This window comes from Xiphias gladius, chromosome 11 (assembly GCF_016859285.1).
Source record: "Xiphias gladius isolate SHS-SW01 ecotype Sanya breed wild chromosome 11, ASM1685928v1, whole genome shotgun sequence".
NCBI classification, from domain to species: Eukaryota; Metazoa; Chordata; class Actinopteri; order Istiophoriformes; family Xiphiidae; genus Xiphias; species Xiphias gladius.
In genome coordinates, this window is record NC_053410.1 from 11,742,152 (window position 1) to 11,758,746 (window position 16,595).

Below are 16,595 nucleotides of genomic sequence, written 5' to 3' on the forward strand. Positions count from 1 at the left end.
ATGTTCAGTGATCTCACCTTTTGGTCCAACCGGTCCCACAGATCCAGCAACCCCAGGATCTCCAGGAGCCCCTGCATAAAGCAAACACCTCAGATCCTGTAGTGACACTTTGTTTCTGAATCAAGATGAACTAGCCGCTATTAGTATCACTAATGAGACTAAAGAACTCTGTTACAGCTGTGAATCTGAGCCGTACCTCTGTCGCCTTTCATTCCAAAGCCTGGAGGTCCTGGATCACCTCTGGGGCCAGCTGGGCCCTCACGACCCCTGATACCCGTTGGCCCTTCCGGCCCATGATCGCCTGATCAGACATTTTACATACAGAAACTCACTCACTCTAAATAAGCTCAATAGTGCACTTGTATCATGTAGTGTGACCTGACGTGCGCCCTGTACCTTGGCTTCCTTTCTGTCCTTTAGGACCCTCGGGGCCTGTATGTCCTATCGCACCCGGACGACCTGAGGTCAAAGGTTGCAGTAAAATTACATCATGATGCCACAGAATAAACACATGAACATGTAAAATACTGGTAATGACTTGAGGAAAATATTAGTCATCATTCCTCACCTGGCATTCCAGGGAAACCAGGATCACCTTTAACAAGTGAAACATAAATTTAATTATGATGAGAGTACACAAATAAATAATTGTCGACAGAACAATAGAAACATATCTGAAAAATCTGAAAGATTTCTTGCTAGAAGTGTTTCTGCTTTCCAACCTTTAACCCCAGAGTCCCCTGAAAAGAATAAAAAATAAACATAAATTAATATGAATTTAACACAACTCATGTTTGTTAACTGAGAAAGGGATATATGTTTAGATTTTATGAAAGAAATGATATTTTAATTTCACCTTTAGGTCCAGGCAGCCCTCTCTCTCCCTGAACTGAGGATGCTAGAAAAGCTGAGAAAGAAAACAACAGTCCAGTGAAGATGAATGTAGTGTGTGTGAGTCTATGTCAGTGTCTGTGTGTGTGTGTGTGTGTGTGTGTGTGTGTGTGTGTGTGGTGTGTGTGTGAGTGTATTCAAGGTAGTCAGAATGTGCAGTACCTCTGAAAGTCTGTGATTGTATTTCAGCTCTGAGCATGTGCTGGATCATCATCTGAAAGGAAGCAGTGTCTGCGTGTCCTCCACTCACACCAGTCCCAAAGACAGTGCCACTACTGAAACCGGTATCAGCACTGCCAGCGCTGCCACTGAAACTGGTACCAGCACTGCCGGCGCTGCCACTGAAGCCGGTACCAGCACTGCCGGCGCTACCACTGAAACCGGTACCAGCACTGCCGGCGCTGCCACTGAAGCCGGTACCAGCACTGCCGGCGCTACCACTGAAACTGGTACCAGCCCTGCCGGCGCTGCCACCGAAACCGGTACCAGCACTGCCGGCGCTGCCACTGAAGCCAGTGTCGGCACTGCCGGCGCTACCACTGAAACTGGTACCAGCCCTGCCGGCGCTGCCACCGAAGCCGGTACCAGCACTGCCGGCGCTGCCACTGAAGCCAGTGTCGGCACTGCCGGCGCTACCACTGAAACTGGTACCAGCCCTGCCGGCGCTGCCACCGAAGCCGGTACCAGCACTGCCAGCGCTGCCACTGAAGTCAGTGCCAGCACCTCCAGCCCCAGTCACACTGACCCCACTGCCACCACTGGCCCCACTGGCACCGCCAAAGCTACTTCCAGCGCCGATGTCATTGCCACTGCCACCTTTGGAGCCGCCAGCACCGGCGGCAATTCCGATTCGTGTTTTGGAGCCTGAGCCTCCACCTCCAGCATCCAGGTGTATTGTGTCAGTGTGACCGGTACCTCCACCAGCCACATAAGTGTTGATGTCATTGGAAGAACCTGACAGCTGACTGGTACGGGCGGCGGCGACCGCGGACTCAGCCTCCAGGGCAGCCACTCGATTCTTCAGCTTTCTCATGTCTTCAGCTAAAAAAAAAAGGGCATCAGCGTTTGTTAAGATATACACACGCAGAGCACACATTCAGGCAGGGGTAGGATAGGATTCTCAGTCTGTAATTCAAAAAACTAATTCAGTGTTTTCCACAGATTAAGAATTTATCTGTAGGAGCCACCTTCTGGCGTGGGGAGCTCGGACTTCGGTAATTTAACAGATGAATCTATGTATAAGTATCTCTGTCTTATTTTACTGCTTTTGTCCTTATTTTACTGTAAATTTCATTATTACTTTATCATTCTCTTTCATGTAAAGGACCTTGTGTGAATCATTAACACATTTATAAATATACTGTGCATACAGCATTTGAATACTAAATATATTACACTGTAAATGATTAGATACAGATGTGATCACAGATTAAAGCCAAGAACCAGGAATTAATTAATCAGTTGACCGAATAATAATCTGCAACTGTTTTGATACCCAATTAATCATTTTTTATTTTTGTAGTATATTGAAGCATAAGTATATAAAATAATCAGCAGATTAATCGGTTATGAAAATTATTGTTGGTTGTAGCCCTAATCTAAATACCAAAGGGTTAGGGTTACACTTTTTTATTAAACCTTTATTTAACCAGAGGAATATCGCTGGTTACACAAATTCACACCTGAAGCTGTCCAGTACGACCACAGCGCCTTGCCCAAGGGCGCCTCAGCGATGGCAATCTGGGAGGGGGCAAGCGCTGCTCTTTCACTTTCCCCACCCGGATTTATTACACCCACTCTGGGGACCGGACCAGCAACCTTCCGCTCACTACAAACCTTATAATCTCTACGCCTGTTCTGCAGTTCAGCAGCTGCCAACCTGTGCCCCACAACAGACAGCCGCAATCTCGTTAGCAAAAGCCAAAAAGCCAAAGTAACACAACCAATCGCTTTTGTCCGATCACTCAAGGAACCACATTACTGAGACAAAAGTGAGAAAAGTATGACAACCTCAGTACAGAGCAGCTGACAACTGCCCAACGTTAAGTACAGTATAATGCTGCCATGGATTCAATTAGTTAGCTGTGGGCTACAACTTGAGCCCCAATAATTGTTTACATTTTGGCAAATTGGCATCATTAAAAATGTGCCGAATTAGCTATTAGGAGTTCCTGTTTGCAGTATACCCATGAATGTAGAGAAAACTATCACTGGACTACTTTTACACTTAAAAATGTGATGATTCTAAGGCAAGTTCTGGAGGTACACAGAGTGTCTTGTTGTGTTTGCTTTACTTGTTTAAAATATACCTCAAATCAGAGGTGTATCAACAACTCTCCTGCTGCAAGAAAACAGTGCAGAGTGTCTGGTGTCGCTAAGCAACATTTTCTGGAGCTGCTCCACTGACAATGAATGCCAGACCGCCTTTATGGCAGCGGGACAGTACCCAGAGATCAAATTTCCAGGGAGAAGAGTGCATTTACGGTCTCACAGTGCTTAGCAGCACTGTGAAATAATGCTCACTAGCCTGTAAAAGCTGAAACACACGTTTTATTGGTTCGAAAACAGTCACTCCCAGGCGCTTCATTGCAGAGCAGCTCCAGAGAGAATCTCATGACTCCTAAGGTTTTATCTTTGGGGAATGTCATTTTTCCCTATTAAATCTCATAATGTTGCATAAGTGAAACGTACCCAGTGCGATCAGGCCAAAAATAAGTCCCAGCAGGAGAAGGGAGAGGAGGAGAAGGCCCAGCAGCCATTTCCACCAGGAGCAGCAGGAGTCGGAGCAGCAGCAAAATCCTCCTCCTCCGAAGATGCCGCTGTCCCTGCGAATCTCTGAAGACGGAGTGAAGAATCAAATCCTCGCTTTTCAAACGCTAAATCGTTAATTGTGTAAATATCGACATTCATGCAATCCAAATACCTGCATAGGTGGCTTTGTCTTTCATTACAACTCCAGATGATCCATCTGGTGAGGGAAAAAATAAACATCACTATTTTTTCTTTATAATCAAAGCCATTTTTTGATCTTAGAGATGTTTTTAATGACCACTCACAGTAAGAGTTGCCTGACTCTGTCTTCAGTGGGACCGTCTCACTGTAGCTTGAAATAAGCTTCTCTTTCTTCATTGAATCTCCCGATAGCGACCCTGTAAAATTAGATATACTTTTTTTTTAATGCTACTTTTATCGTATTTAATGTATATAAGAAGCAAAAAAAACCGAAAACGTGTCTCTTTAAGAGTGAGACGACACACACTATCAAAATATAACAGCTGACACATTTGATACAGAACAAATTTATTTGTTGTTGGGCCCCTATTCAGCCCCACTATACATGGCAGTGTCACTATTTCCCCTGGCACCTGGAAACCAACCAGTGGTCAACTGGTCGATTCATTGCCAACAACTTTGATAACTGCTTAATCATTTAAGTATTTTTATAAAAAAATCAGAGGCACCAGGTTCTCACATGTGAATATTTGCTAGTTTCTCAGTTTTCTATGATAGAAGACTCAACATATTCGGGTTTTTGACTGTTAGTTAGACAACAAAAGGAAATAGTACATGTAAACTTGGGCTTCAAGGAATAAAGATGGGAATTTTTCATTATTTTCTGACATTTTAAAGACTAAACAATTCTTCAGTTATTCAAAAGAATAACTGTCAGTCGTATTGATAGTGAAAATACATTATTGTTGGCTGCAGCCTTAAAGCCGTCCTATGATGAATAATACAACCTTGCACAAGGCAACTAATCAAATTATGTAGTTCCAATTGATAAGAAGGGAATTTGGGGCTTTTGGAGCCCTTGAGGATCTGGGGCCTTCAGCCAGCTGCCCACTTTGACCGACTGTTAAACTAAGCCTTGGTTCAAAACTGGGTCCAGAGTAAGTTGAGAGACCCTGTTAAGGTGAGAGAAAACAAACTGTTTTTCTCCAGAATGGGACCGTGAATATCTGACTCACCTCCTCCTACATGAACGCCGCCGCCGCCCCCGCCGCCGCCGCCGCCACCGCCACCACCGCCGCTGGTGGTGAACTGCTTCCCGCTGTCTTTAGCCAAAATGAACATCTCTGCGTCCCTCTTAGCTGGAACGTTCTCCTTTTCAGAGATCAAGAACTTATAGTCTTTCTTATATGCATCATCAGTTTGGGATCTAGTGGCTGACAACAACAGAAAGAGAGAAATCATTATAATTTTTAGAATTTGAGACTTATTTTGAGTGTGGTAACTTTTTCCCAGATCAGGGGGGATTTCAGCTGTGGACTTACTCGTAGAGACTCCAGTGCTGACGACACCGCCACCATTTGACACGTTCTTCTGAACGCCATAACCTGTAACACACACACACACACACACACACACACACAGATAAACGCTTACATAAGAAAGGTGCTATTTTGTATATTTATTGAGGACAAGATATTTGATAGTGTCAAAATATTGTGGGAACTGTCAGAAAACATGCTGCCGTACCTCCTACGTAAGCATTTGAGTTGGCTCCACTGGTGGTGAGCACAGTGCCAGAGGTGGGCGCCAGATTATTCTGAAAGCCGTAAACTGCAAACAGAGGTGAACAATTTGATTTAATTAAAAATGCAAACATAACACACTCGTCCAATTGTTCACAAAACAAGAAAAAAAGAAAAGCGGGGAAACCAAATCAAACAAACAAACAAACGAAAATAGATTTGATCCCACACTGGACATGGACATACTGACAAAAAATAGAAATAAAATAAAACAAACCAAAAAAGTAAATACAACACAAATAAGCAGTTCAAGATTAAACTGAAGCATGGAACGGGATAAAAACAATTAAATTGAATATAATTATTTACAGAATGTTCATTAAGTCTTTGAATGTCGCAAAAATAGTGAAAACTGCGACTGCAAATTATTTGTTTTGCCTAAAAAAAGACAAAATCTAAATTCCCAAAAATTTCAATTGACAATGATGGAAAACTGGGAGAATCCTCACATTTTAGAGGCTGGAACTGCACTGTTTTTATGGAGCTGGGAGATATAAGATATACAGAACTGTAAAAATGAGCATGATGAATTTTTTGATTTTTTTCAACAACACTGAAGGTTGAATCTAAGTCTCATGGGTATGGATCTTCAGGACTGGCATAAGGAGGCCTATGAGAACCTCTATGATAGTTAATAATGGCTAGATTTATGTAACTATTGAACATGTGCTTGTTTGCTCATTTGTGTATTTGTTTACCTATTTATTTATGCGTATCTACGTCCATTTACAGTTCCTAATATATCGCTAGTAGAGACAAAACATTCCTTACTACATGTCAAAGAAGACCCAATTTCACCTGCAGGAAACAGGTAACATTCAAGGGACGCTGGTCTCACCTGACAGGGATGAGGGTGAGGTGGTGGCGAGTGGCGAGTTTCCTCCCGACATGTTGTTGGTGCCGACCTGGTACGTGTAGCTGCTGGTGTTGCCAGCGACCACCGTGGTGGAGGAGGCCGGCAGCGTGGACGTGGACCAGGAGAAAGAGGGAAGTGTGGAGTCCAGCGTGTCATACTGGCCTGATCGCATACTGGTGTCATACTGGCCTGCTCTCATTCTGGAATCATACTGGTCTGATCTAATACTGGTATCATAGTGGCCTGATCTAATACTGGTGTCATACTGGCCTGATTTTACACCAGTATTGCCAGTATTATCATATAGCCCTGATTTCAGACCGATGTCATATTGTTCTGACTTCATACTAGTGTCATACTGTCCTGATTTCAGACCGACGTCATACTGGCCAGATTTTACACCAGTATCATACTGTCCTGATTTCAGACCGACGTCATACTGGCCAGATTTTACACCAGTATCATACTGTCCTGATTTCAGACCGACGTCATACTGGCCAGATTTTACACCAGTATCATACTGTCCTGACTTCAGAGTGACGTCATACTGGCCAGATTTTACACCAGTGTCAAACTGTCCTGATTTCAGAGTGAAGTCATACTGGCCAGATTTTACACCAGTGTCAAACTGTCCTGATTTCAGACTGGTATCATACTGGCCTGATCTCACACTAGATTCATACTGGCCTGATCTCACACTAGAGTCATACTGGCCTGATCTCAGAGTGACATCATACTGGCCAGATTTTACACCAGTATCATACTGTCCAGATTTCAGAGTGACGTCATACTGGCCTGATTTTACGCCAGTATCAAACTGTCCAGATCCCAGACTGGTATCATACTGGCCTGATGTATCAATGGTGTTGAATCCACCTGATCTCACACCGGAGCCAAATGAAGTTGAAACTGCAGGAGAGAGAAGACACATGGACAAAAATCAAGAAAGTGTCTCTTACTTAAAGCTGACCCCAATTTGTGGCTCTCACGTTTTATCATTGCATTTGAGTTTTTAAAGTATTTCAAGGAACCCTGAAAGATCCGTCTGTCCTTCTCGATCAAAAAAAAATTTTCTCCAATGCAGGATAAAAAAACGAAAGTTGTGATGTTCTTAATTCAAACAAAGATGATTTATTCAACATTAACCAAAACTTAAGTTTTATCCTTTAATATATTTATGAGTATTGATGTAATTTTCTATTATTCAATACTTTCACACACAAGAACGCATCTTTTCCCCATGTTGTCCAAAATGTGCAAAGAGATTCTGCATGTCATTTTTAATTGTGCAGCAGAAAAAATATTTTTTGATCCAGATCAACAAGAGTCTTTAAGGATTCTGAAAAATATTGTGAGTAAGTGTTGGTAGACATCTGCAAAACCTCACATAGGATCTATCTGTCATGAGAGGCACAAACTGAGGCCACGTTAAACCATAAATCTTTGGGAGGGAGACATAGTGTCTGTGCATGCTGAGTATGTGCATTTGTGTTACTCTGGTGGGGGGTATGTACCCGACTGCGTGGCCACAGAGATGGTTTTGGCTTCCACGCTGGTTTTTTTAGGGACAGGCAGGGTGACGGAGGCGTTGGAGGAGCGTGTGGGGCTGACGCTGCTGGAACGCCCCTTCAGAAGCTTCTTCACGTCGTCCAGCTCCGTCCCTGCAAAACCACGGTCACACAAACAATGCTCACCAAATGCAATGCTGTACTAGGTTCTTCTCATTTCGTGCTACTTCTACTCCACTATATTTCTATGAGAAATACCCCGCTTTTTGATCAATTACATTTATTTGACAGGTATACTGCCCTACAGCTTTAACTACAGAAGCAGTGCAGTTGAAAAAAAAGGGGTTCAAAGGTTTCGGGTTGGATTGCAAACTCTAAAACAGATAAAAGGTCGTAATGCTTTCATTTTACTCCCCAAAAAACCATTGCCATAAAACCTATGTAATAATAATAAAAATACAGATACTGCATTACAGTATGGGGAATGTGAGCAGCAAATGCAGTATCTACCAACCAAATGTGTTCTTGTCCATTTTAAGTAGATTGTTTAAGAAAATAAACTTAATTTCGATTACATACAGTCCATATAACCTATATCGCTCTTGTGCTTTCTGTCTTTCTGTCTGAGTACCATTGATATTTATATTACCTAACTATGTAGAAGCACAAAATTAGAAAAATATACACCTCGTGTATAAAAGTATAAAATATTATATTTGATTATAATAGATTATTATTAATGATGCATTACTGTTTAAGCAGCACTGTAATATTGTAGCTGGTGGAGCTGGGACTAATTTCAACTACTTTTTGTAGTGCTGGGTTGTTGGATCCGTAACAATGAGTTGACAGAGTAATTGCCTGTCAAAAAAAAATTCAGTAGAGTAAAAGCACGATATTTGACCCGAAATGTAGTGAACCTAAAGTGTAAAATAACATAAAATGTAAAGTGGAAGTATCTCAATTGTACTTAAGAAGAGTACTCGAGTAAAAGTACTTAATTACAATCAACGTCTGGTTTTCACGCTGTTGGGTTGTTCTATTACTTCAGTAAAGGTACTAAATACATCTTCCGGCATTGTACAGAAAATGCAACATAGCAATCTGAGACCCAGCCAAGGTGGGGTTCAGGTGGCACAGGTTGACTAACTGTTAAAAAATGGGGGGTTTAAATAATAGCAGTTATACACTTTAATCAGCAGAGGGAGTGATCAGCGTCTGTAAAACTCTGAACTTTCACTGTTTTGCTTCAAATGGGAGGTGCTGCAAACGGTGACTCATGTGTGCCATTGTTGCCACCACAGATCTGCCCCTTAACTTTTTCCCCACATTCGCACAATGCAAACACACCGTGATCCTCCCTGTCTAAATCTCACAGAGATTTATATCTTCTGTCTGGGGAGCTGCACATGTGTTCCTAATTAAAATTTCATGGACATAAACATGCATGTGAGAAGTGGGAAGAGAAGGAACGTCCTGTACGTGATATACTGAATACTGAGCCAAAGCTTTAGACAGTAGCATAATTCAAAAAAGACACATTGCTCAAAAGTGACGCTGCAGTAAAAAAAAAAACGTTCACAATCCAAGAGCCTTTTTGAATGAACATTCCCAAATAAAGAAGTCTTGTTGCTTTCTGAGGAACCGCATAATCGACAGTGAATGGATCCAAATGGTCTTACATCTGCAGGGAGTGGGAGAGGCACTTTGTAATCTGGCTCTGATCTCGCTCTCTGAAAAAAATCACAACACACAATGGACAAAGGAGTCCCGATTTAACAAAACGTGAGCCAGGACAATTCAGAGTCCGATGGTGCAGAAATAATGAGGAGAGGAGAGGCAGGAACTATTATTGAATACCTCTGCTTTCACTCCTCCCTCTTGAGGTGCTGGAGCCTGAAAAGAAAAAAAAGGGGGGAAAACACATAAACATACAAAGACACGTGGTGAGGACAAAGCTGAAAAAATATTGTGTGATCGTAAAGTTAAAAATCTCATACAGCAGTCACTCTCACTTACAGTAGTTTCCATAATCTTTGCGTGTAAATTCTGGAGAGGAATTAGCACTAGAACTTCCTAGAAATAAAAAAACAATAGTTAAGGAGAAATATAAACAGCACCCTTGTGCCCGGCTGTTTCCTCCACTTTTTTAAGCTTCTGTTTCAGATGGCAACTGTGCCGCGCCTGCGTTATTAACAGGTCCTCACCGTCATAACCTCCCGAGTGGCTGGATATGATCTTCCTCTCCCGGAAACCTGGCGACAGGCCTCCTGTCGGGCCAGCAGTCTGCGCTCTCCTGGCACCACTCGACGAGCTTGACCTGACCTTTGACACCGAGCTCACGAGATAACTGCCTCCGCCTCCTCCTCCTCCTCCACTTCCATACCCCTCTCCATCGGTGTAGCGACCCCCTCCAGTGCCTCCCCCTGAGGAGTCTCCTCCCAGGTAAACTCCCGAGGAGGAGCTGTAGCTGCTGGTGTTCACACCTACAGAGGCTGGAAGGATGATGCATACAAGTGAATTCAAGATATCCTGCAACTGTATCGTCACCACAGCACGAGTGCTCAAACAGGAATACGCCTGAGTCACATGAAAGTCCCCTGCAAGCAGTAGGAGAAAGGAAGTACTTTCACTCAAGTACAAATTAGAGGTACTTGTACTTTACAAGAGTAGGTTGTTATCAGATCTTTTACTTCAGTGGAAATACCAATAACACAATGTAAAAATACTCCATTACAAGTAAAAGTCCTGTATTAAAAAGTGTACTGCAGTAAAATGCACTTAAAGTATCGAATTTAAAAGTACTTGAGCCCTGTGACTGATAAATTTTCATACCTGACATTAAAAGATTGTTAATATGATGCATTAATGTGTAAGCAGCATTTTACTGTTGTAGCTGTTTGAACTACCATATAGACGGTTTTCTTGTTTAGCCCAGTGGTTCCCAACCAAGGAGTCTGGCCCCGCCAGAGGGTCACAAGATAAATCGGAGGGGTCATTTTCAGTTTTTGGACTTTTCTCTAATATTTGGGGTTTTTTTGTGGAAAGTCGACCTTTTGTGTATCAAACTGTTATTTAAATGAAACCATGTGAGGGGTTAAGAACTGTTCACAACGAATAGACATCTGAAACTGCACACTTATATTTCATAGGCTTATCTTGTATGCTTACCTGCTGACAAATTTCACCTTTGCATGTTCAGCTGACCTGCTGTGCACTGACCACAGGGTTACACTAGCAGTTCATTGGAACAAATTAACAGGAAGTGTACCAATTCAATGCTGCCTATATTTTCTTTATAACTAGAACCGAATTGAATAATTCTTCCCAGCGGCATTCGGATGAATTAAAATTACACATTGGTTCCTTTTATAGGAAATTGCATTGCAATTGCACACTAAGATATTAGTTGGTGGTGCAGAGAGTATTCAGATCCTTTACTTCAGTAAAAGTAAGTAGTAACTATAGCGGTCAAATAAATGTTAGTAGTGGAATAGAAAGCGTCCTAAAACAGGAAATACTAAATTCATTTGCTTGAGTAAATGTATTTAGTTACATTCCACCTGTTATAGTGTAACACTCACAAGGTCCAGTTTTCTGTATTGAGTACTTTTACCTTTGATGCTTTAACAAATATTTCGTTGATAGTATGTCATTTTACTTCAGTGACATTTTCAATGAAGGACTTTTACCTGGCAGCTCTTAAAAACTGCAAGCGAGGGGAAACAAAACCAAAAAAAAAAAAAAAAAAAAAAAAAAATCACAGCCAGTTTTAGTTTCCCCCTACTGGGGGTAAGAAATGTAACATTCAGCATCTTGAAACTTGTCCGAAGACAAACGCACAACTTCCCCATTTTGGCCCACAAGTGGAAATTTGCTCTCACATGAAGAAAAATAAGTTCCACCGCTGCTCTGGGTTAAGACATTCTTCTCCAAGCCCAACCCTCCAGCACTGCTGGACATATTCCCGTGATTTGATCCGCTGGTTCCCTCTAGCAACGAGAAGACACACGGAAAAACAAGGAGAAGTTGTTACTCATCGGGCACTTCCTTTCGAAACACTGGGCTGTAATTATTGTATTATAATTTTAGTGTACTGACAAGAATTAAAGTGAGCAGGAGTGGAAGGAAGAGACACTCACTTGGTGGGAGAGAAGTCAGCCTGGTCGTGGAGGTCACAGTTTCTGTCACAACTGATGAAGAGTAAGAAAGTGGTCACTCGGCATAAACTGTGCGGTTTATGTCAAACTCCTCTACGTCGTTCGTTATGTTAATCCTAATTGGCAGGTGATGGCTGGAGTGTTGAGTGACTGGCGTGGCGCTGATTTTTTTTACACTTCCTGAGCTGAATTCGCATGACTTTGATTGATATAGCGTTAATAATGCTTCAGATATCAGTTATAAGCCATTAATGAGACCACCATTGCCAGGTTGTTTATCCTCCCCCAGCAGGAAAGTTGCTTTGTCTTTTTATCTCTGCAGTTCATTGGGGAGACCCTCCATTTACCTATCAACAACTTATTAACATTTATAAGTACAGACTTAATGGATCAATATTATTATTATCATTACAAGAATCCTTATGTACTGACTTTTGCCGATGACTTATTAGACAAAGAGAAACCTGCAACCTATTTAGCATTTAAAATCGGTACAAATACACTACGATGTAGTTGAGAGAGGATGTAAGTGTTTATTAAGGCATCATCGACTGCAACTCCTCCTGCGGGCAACCGTAAGTGGAGGCAGGTGTATAAACAGATAATGAATGTCAATATAGTCAAACAGCTGCAATAATATAAAACATGTCTCCATAGGAGGGACAAATGCTGTACATTAACAAACACTTAAAAATGACCTTACAGCTGGGTACAACCACATTATAGTGTTATAAACCATTTTATAAATCTTTGCACTTCTTATAAATGCTAAATTGGAGGACTTAAAGTGTTACCTCTCTTATTAATGACTGATGTTAATAACCGTTTAGTAATCACGCGACTGTTGGTGAATCACCAGCCAGAGAGATATTTCACAGCTTTGTCGCCTAAAAGTTGTTATTGTCAATGGCTTATAACTGATTAATAAAGCACTAGTAAATGGTTTTATAAAAGATGTCTAATAAGATAAGTCCAATGTCTGTTTGGTTTGTCAAATTCAAGTTCAAGTTCGGGTTTAGTTGGAAAATGTAAAAAAATGATTTTTTTTTTTTTTTAAAACCTCATAAATCACATTAAAAATGGAGTATATGCAAAAAAAAAAAAAACATCTAAATTACCGAAACAAAAGTATTTCTGACATGTCCGTCTTTTCTGGGGGTGTGTCGTGGTTTTGATCTTTACTTTGACAAAAGCTTCTTAGCACAAGACAAACTCAGTGGAATTTCCCAGAGCTTTCAGCCAGATCTGGAGGAATTCATCTGCAAAACACAGGTTGCTCAGTTGTCATGGAGACGGTTTAGCTGCTGTCATGAAACTTAAACTTGGAACAACACCCAAACCTTCTCCGTGAATGCCCTGGAAAACTTCCAGGAAGTGGATCTTTGAACCTTGAAGCTCAACTTGATTTTTTGGAATTAGCCCCTTGACCTTTGTTTTGCGGACTAATGGAGAAAAGCAGCAGAAAAACGCTCTTTTATGGGGTTAAGTGGATTCGACAAAGTCGGGATCAGAGCCTACTCTCCAAATCTGTGTGTGTGCCTCTCATCTCCCGCTGCATTGTTGGCTCAACACCTTGTAAAATACTAACATGGAGTGGGAAATTAATGAAATAAAAAGTTTGCGTAAACCGGGTCGTTAATCGTGAACTGGAGGCCACCGAGAGGCCTCTTGTTCTCCAGCTTCAGCCTGCTGAGTTTCCCTGGATTCAGTTATGGATGATGTAAATTCCTTCTCAATTTCATTCTGCCTCCTTGCTCCTGTCCTCCTCCTCCTCCTCCTTCCTTTTAGGGACTTCTGTTTGTTTCAGGGCCAAGGCTAAACACTAACAGTGATCATGCTTTTGCTGCCGTTGCTCTGTGACTTTGGAAGGTACAAGGAGAAGCCAAGTCAGTGCATAAAAAGCGTCTTAAATCCCGCTTGTGTTGGCTTTTTTACGATATTCCAACTTTGCTTATTGTGTCCAAACCACATTATCTTGTCTGTCTCTTGTTTTTTCTCTCTTTTTGTTCTCTTTTCTGTGAAACACTGTTTTTGAAAGCGCGATATAAATAAAGCCAACTAACTTTTCTTTTAGTGTAAAATAAGAGGCGAACCAGAGAACAGAATGGCTGATTGTTTGTTTAATCTCGGTCAGTGTCAAACGTGTAATCAATCGTTCCTTGACCTCTCCATCCTCCTCGAAAACCGTTAGGCCAAGATGAGCTGTCCTTTTATATTCAGTTATGACTACTGGAGGAAAACTCCGGAGGATGATCTACTCCCTGAGAAATGGAAACCAGTGACGGCATGCCGTGATGTTAGTGATAGTAAGCCCCCAGGAAAGAGAGACAGAAGCATCACCCAAGAAAAGGATGTCCGGGGAATCTAAGTGTTTTCTGTTCTTCAAACACAGATTTACTCAACACAAATGAAATCTTAGTTTTGTATCTCTTGCCACGGTGAGGTCTGTGGAAATGAGACATTGTTGGGTTTTTTTTTTTTAATGCTTTGAGTGCCATAAGTGAAGGTCACATCATCTCCACTGTGTCTGTGTGGCTAGAGACATTTCACTGAATAAAAACTAAAGTATCTGCAGACAACTACTGCTACAAGTGTGAAAAAAGTGTATAATTTGTCAATTGGATGAACTGGCCCCTTTAACTCCTGCTTTTATGGCAGCTCTGTTTATTGCAAGTTTGAAGGCTTCGTGAGTAAGTTCAGAAATCTCACCCCTTTGTCCTGACAAGCCTCCTGAGAAGTCCATCTGTCTCGTTAACTCCTCCATCCCATCTTATCTGGTGAGACGATGATAAAATGTTGACCATGGTCATGCATTCACTTTGCCAACCCTTGTTAATAGTCTGCTCATTCTGTGACTTGTATCTGCGGTTAAATGGCATTTTTACAAACATTCGATGGGAAAAGGGCAAGAGTGATGCCAAGAATGTCTTGGGTTAAAGGCCAAACCACTTTTGTCTGATGTTCACTGCATCATCACATTAGTCTCATGAACCACAAAGACCGCAATCTAAAATTTTAGTAGCTCCCGTTTTCCCTATGGAACAACCTGCTATTGATGATCTTGATAAGGACAATAATTCTGCACTCAGCCCAAGGTAAATCAGATATGAGACGTCGCATCCAATTCTCACCTACACAGCATATAAAAACTTCCCAGACACGTTTCAATCTCATGCGAAATAGTCAACGCCACAGGAGAGGCCCTGTTCTGTTCAAATCTAGAGATTTTATACAGTATAATCTATAGTCTGTTCAAATCTATAGATTTGAACAGACTTCCTATTTACTTTGAGCCTTTGAAGCCCAAACTAACAAAAGAAAACACAAAGGTGGGGGGCAATGGATCACTGCACAGCTCTGAAGCACCAACCATCTTCCCACCACACCCTGCCAGCCAAAGGCATTTAACTACATGTGCTTTCTCCACGGCACACCTGAGTGCACTTAATACACATGGCAAAAACGTGACAGAAGAAGAAAAGCAGGAATGCTCCCGCAGATGGCCCTTTTTCCTCTTTCCTTTTACCCTGGGGTGCTGAAATCCCAAATTTCTGGCCGGTGAGGCGCGGTAATCATCACAGCTCTCCGGTCTCTTCATATTTCTCAGTAGCGCCACTACTTTATTCAAGCTTGCACAAAGCTCGCTGTAACTGATCTTAACAGCAAATATAAAAGGCTGATGTCACACAGAACTGATGCTGCGGCCAGGCCATGTCCCGTAATATATTTAGAGGGATGTAAATAGCACGGCAGAAAATACCTGTAAAACTATCCCGAGATCACTATAACAGACTATAGATACCGCCGCAAGAAAAATGATCCCCAAAAAAAAAAACCCCCCTTGTGGGTTTTACAGACCAGCCAAGAAGTACTTGCAATGTTGTGTGGGAATATAGTGGATTTTGCGCAATTCCATCCAATAAAGCCAACAAATCTGCAGCCTGGAAAAAAAAAAAAAGAGCTTGACAGCCCATCACCACTCTGCCAGAGCGCAGTTGTTAGTGCGGAGATGCGACAGCCAGGTGGGAGGAAACATCCCCAACATCCAACATAAAAAAAATAAAAAAAACTTTTTAGAAATAAATGAATAATTAAACAGAGCCTCGGGGTTAGTCCAGTTTACAATCCCTACCTTCGGCCAGCTCGAACAACGATCGATCAAATCCCAGTCCCTCTCCACGGCAGAGCGACCGGTCGCGTCCGCGGCAGGAGCGATGCGGCTGAATGAGGCGGGCGCGCCCCGCGGTGGGATGTTCTTAAAGTCCTCGGACCCTTTGTGCCTCTTCGCTCGACTTTCCCAGGCAAGTCGGGACGGAGGTTTGGGCACCGGTCCCAGCCGCGCCCCTTAGCGCCGGCGCTTGGCAGGCAGGTGTAGCAGACGGCACGAAGAGCTGGATTTCAAAAAAAAAAAAAAAAAAGAAAAAACAAAACAAAACAAAACCGAAAAAAAAAGAAAAAACCGTTCCCTCAGGGGAAGCAATTATTTTGTCAGAGACGGGTAGTCGACGGTGTAAAAGTGAAGTGATGAACTCCACCTCCTGCGGCTGCTGCTGCTTTAATCACCACTCTTCGAAACTGGGCAAGTTTTGAAGGGAGGTGGAGAAGGGACTGTTTTGGGGGGAGGTGGGCTTTTTTTTTTTTTTCC

General features: G+C 42.2%; 1 protein-coding gene across 1 annotated transcript in view; it reads right to left on the reverse strand.

The window, feature by feature from the left end:
• LOC120796192 (collagen alpha-1(XVII) chain-like) overlaps window positions 1–16,340 on the reverse strand; it is a 29,139-nt gene extending 12,799 nt beyond the window's left edge. The window contains exons 1-23 of the mRNA XM_040138678.1: window positions 16,083–16,340; window positions 14,660–14,724; window positions 11,933–11,983; window positions 11,675–11,782; window positions 9,998–10,285; window positions 9,810–9,866; window positions 9,651–9,686; window positions 9,473–9,523; window positions 7,797–7,943; window positions 6,265–7,191; window positions 5,371–5,454; window positions 5,166–5,228; window positions 4,905–5,057; window positions 3,948–4,040; window positions 3,815–3,859; window positions 3,583–3,726; window positions 1,054–1,932; window positions 857–907; window positions 723–740; window positions 569–595; window positions 397–459; window positions 197–301; window positions 18–71 (exon numbers count right to left, since the gene is read on the reverse strand). Of these exons, the coding sequence (XP_039994612.1) occupies window positions 18–71; window positions 197–301; window positions 397–459; window positions 569–595; window positions 723–740; window positions 857–907; window positions 1,054–1,932; window positions 3,583–3,726; window positions 3,815–3,859; window positions 3,948–4,040; window positions 4,905–5,057; window positions 5,166–5,228; window positions 5,371–5,454; window positions 6,265–7,191; window positions 7,797–7,943; window positions 9,473–9,523; window positions 9,651–9,686; window positions 9,810–9,866; window positions 9,998–10,285; window positions 11,675–11,782; window positions 11,933–11,983; window positions 14,660–14,714 (3,499 nt within the window). The 5' untranslated portion in view covers window positions 14,715–14,724; window positions 16,083–16,340. The remainder of the gene's footprint in view (window positions 1–17; window positions 72–196; window positions 302–396; window positions 460–568; window positions 596–722; window positions 741–856; window positions 908–1,053; window positions 1,933–3,582; window positions 3,727–3,814; window positions 3,860–3,947; window positions 4,041–4,904; window positions 5,058–5,165; window positions 5,229–5,370; window positions 5,455–6,264; window positions 7,192–7,796; window positions 7,944–9,472; window positions 9,524–9,650; window positions 9,687–9,809; window positions 9,867–9,997; window positions 10,286–11,674; window positions 11,783–11,932; window positions 11,984–14,659; window positions 14,725–16,082) is intronic.
• Between the last annotated feature and the right edge of the window lie 255 nt (window positions 16,341–16,595).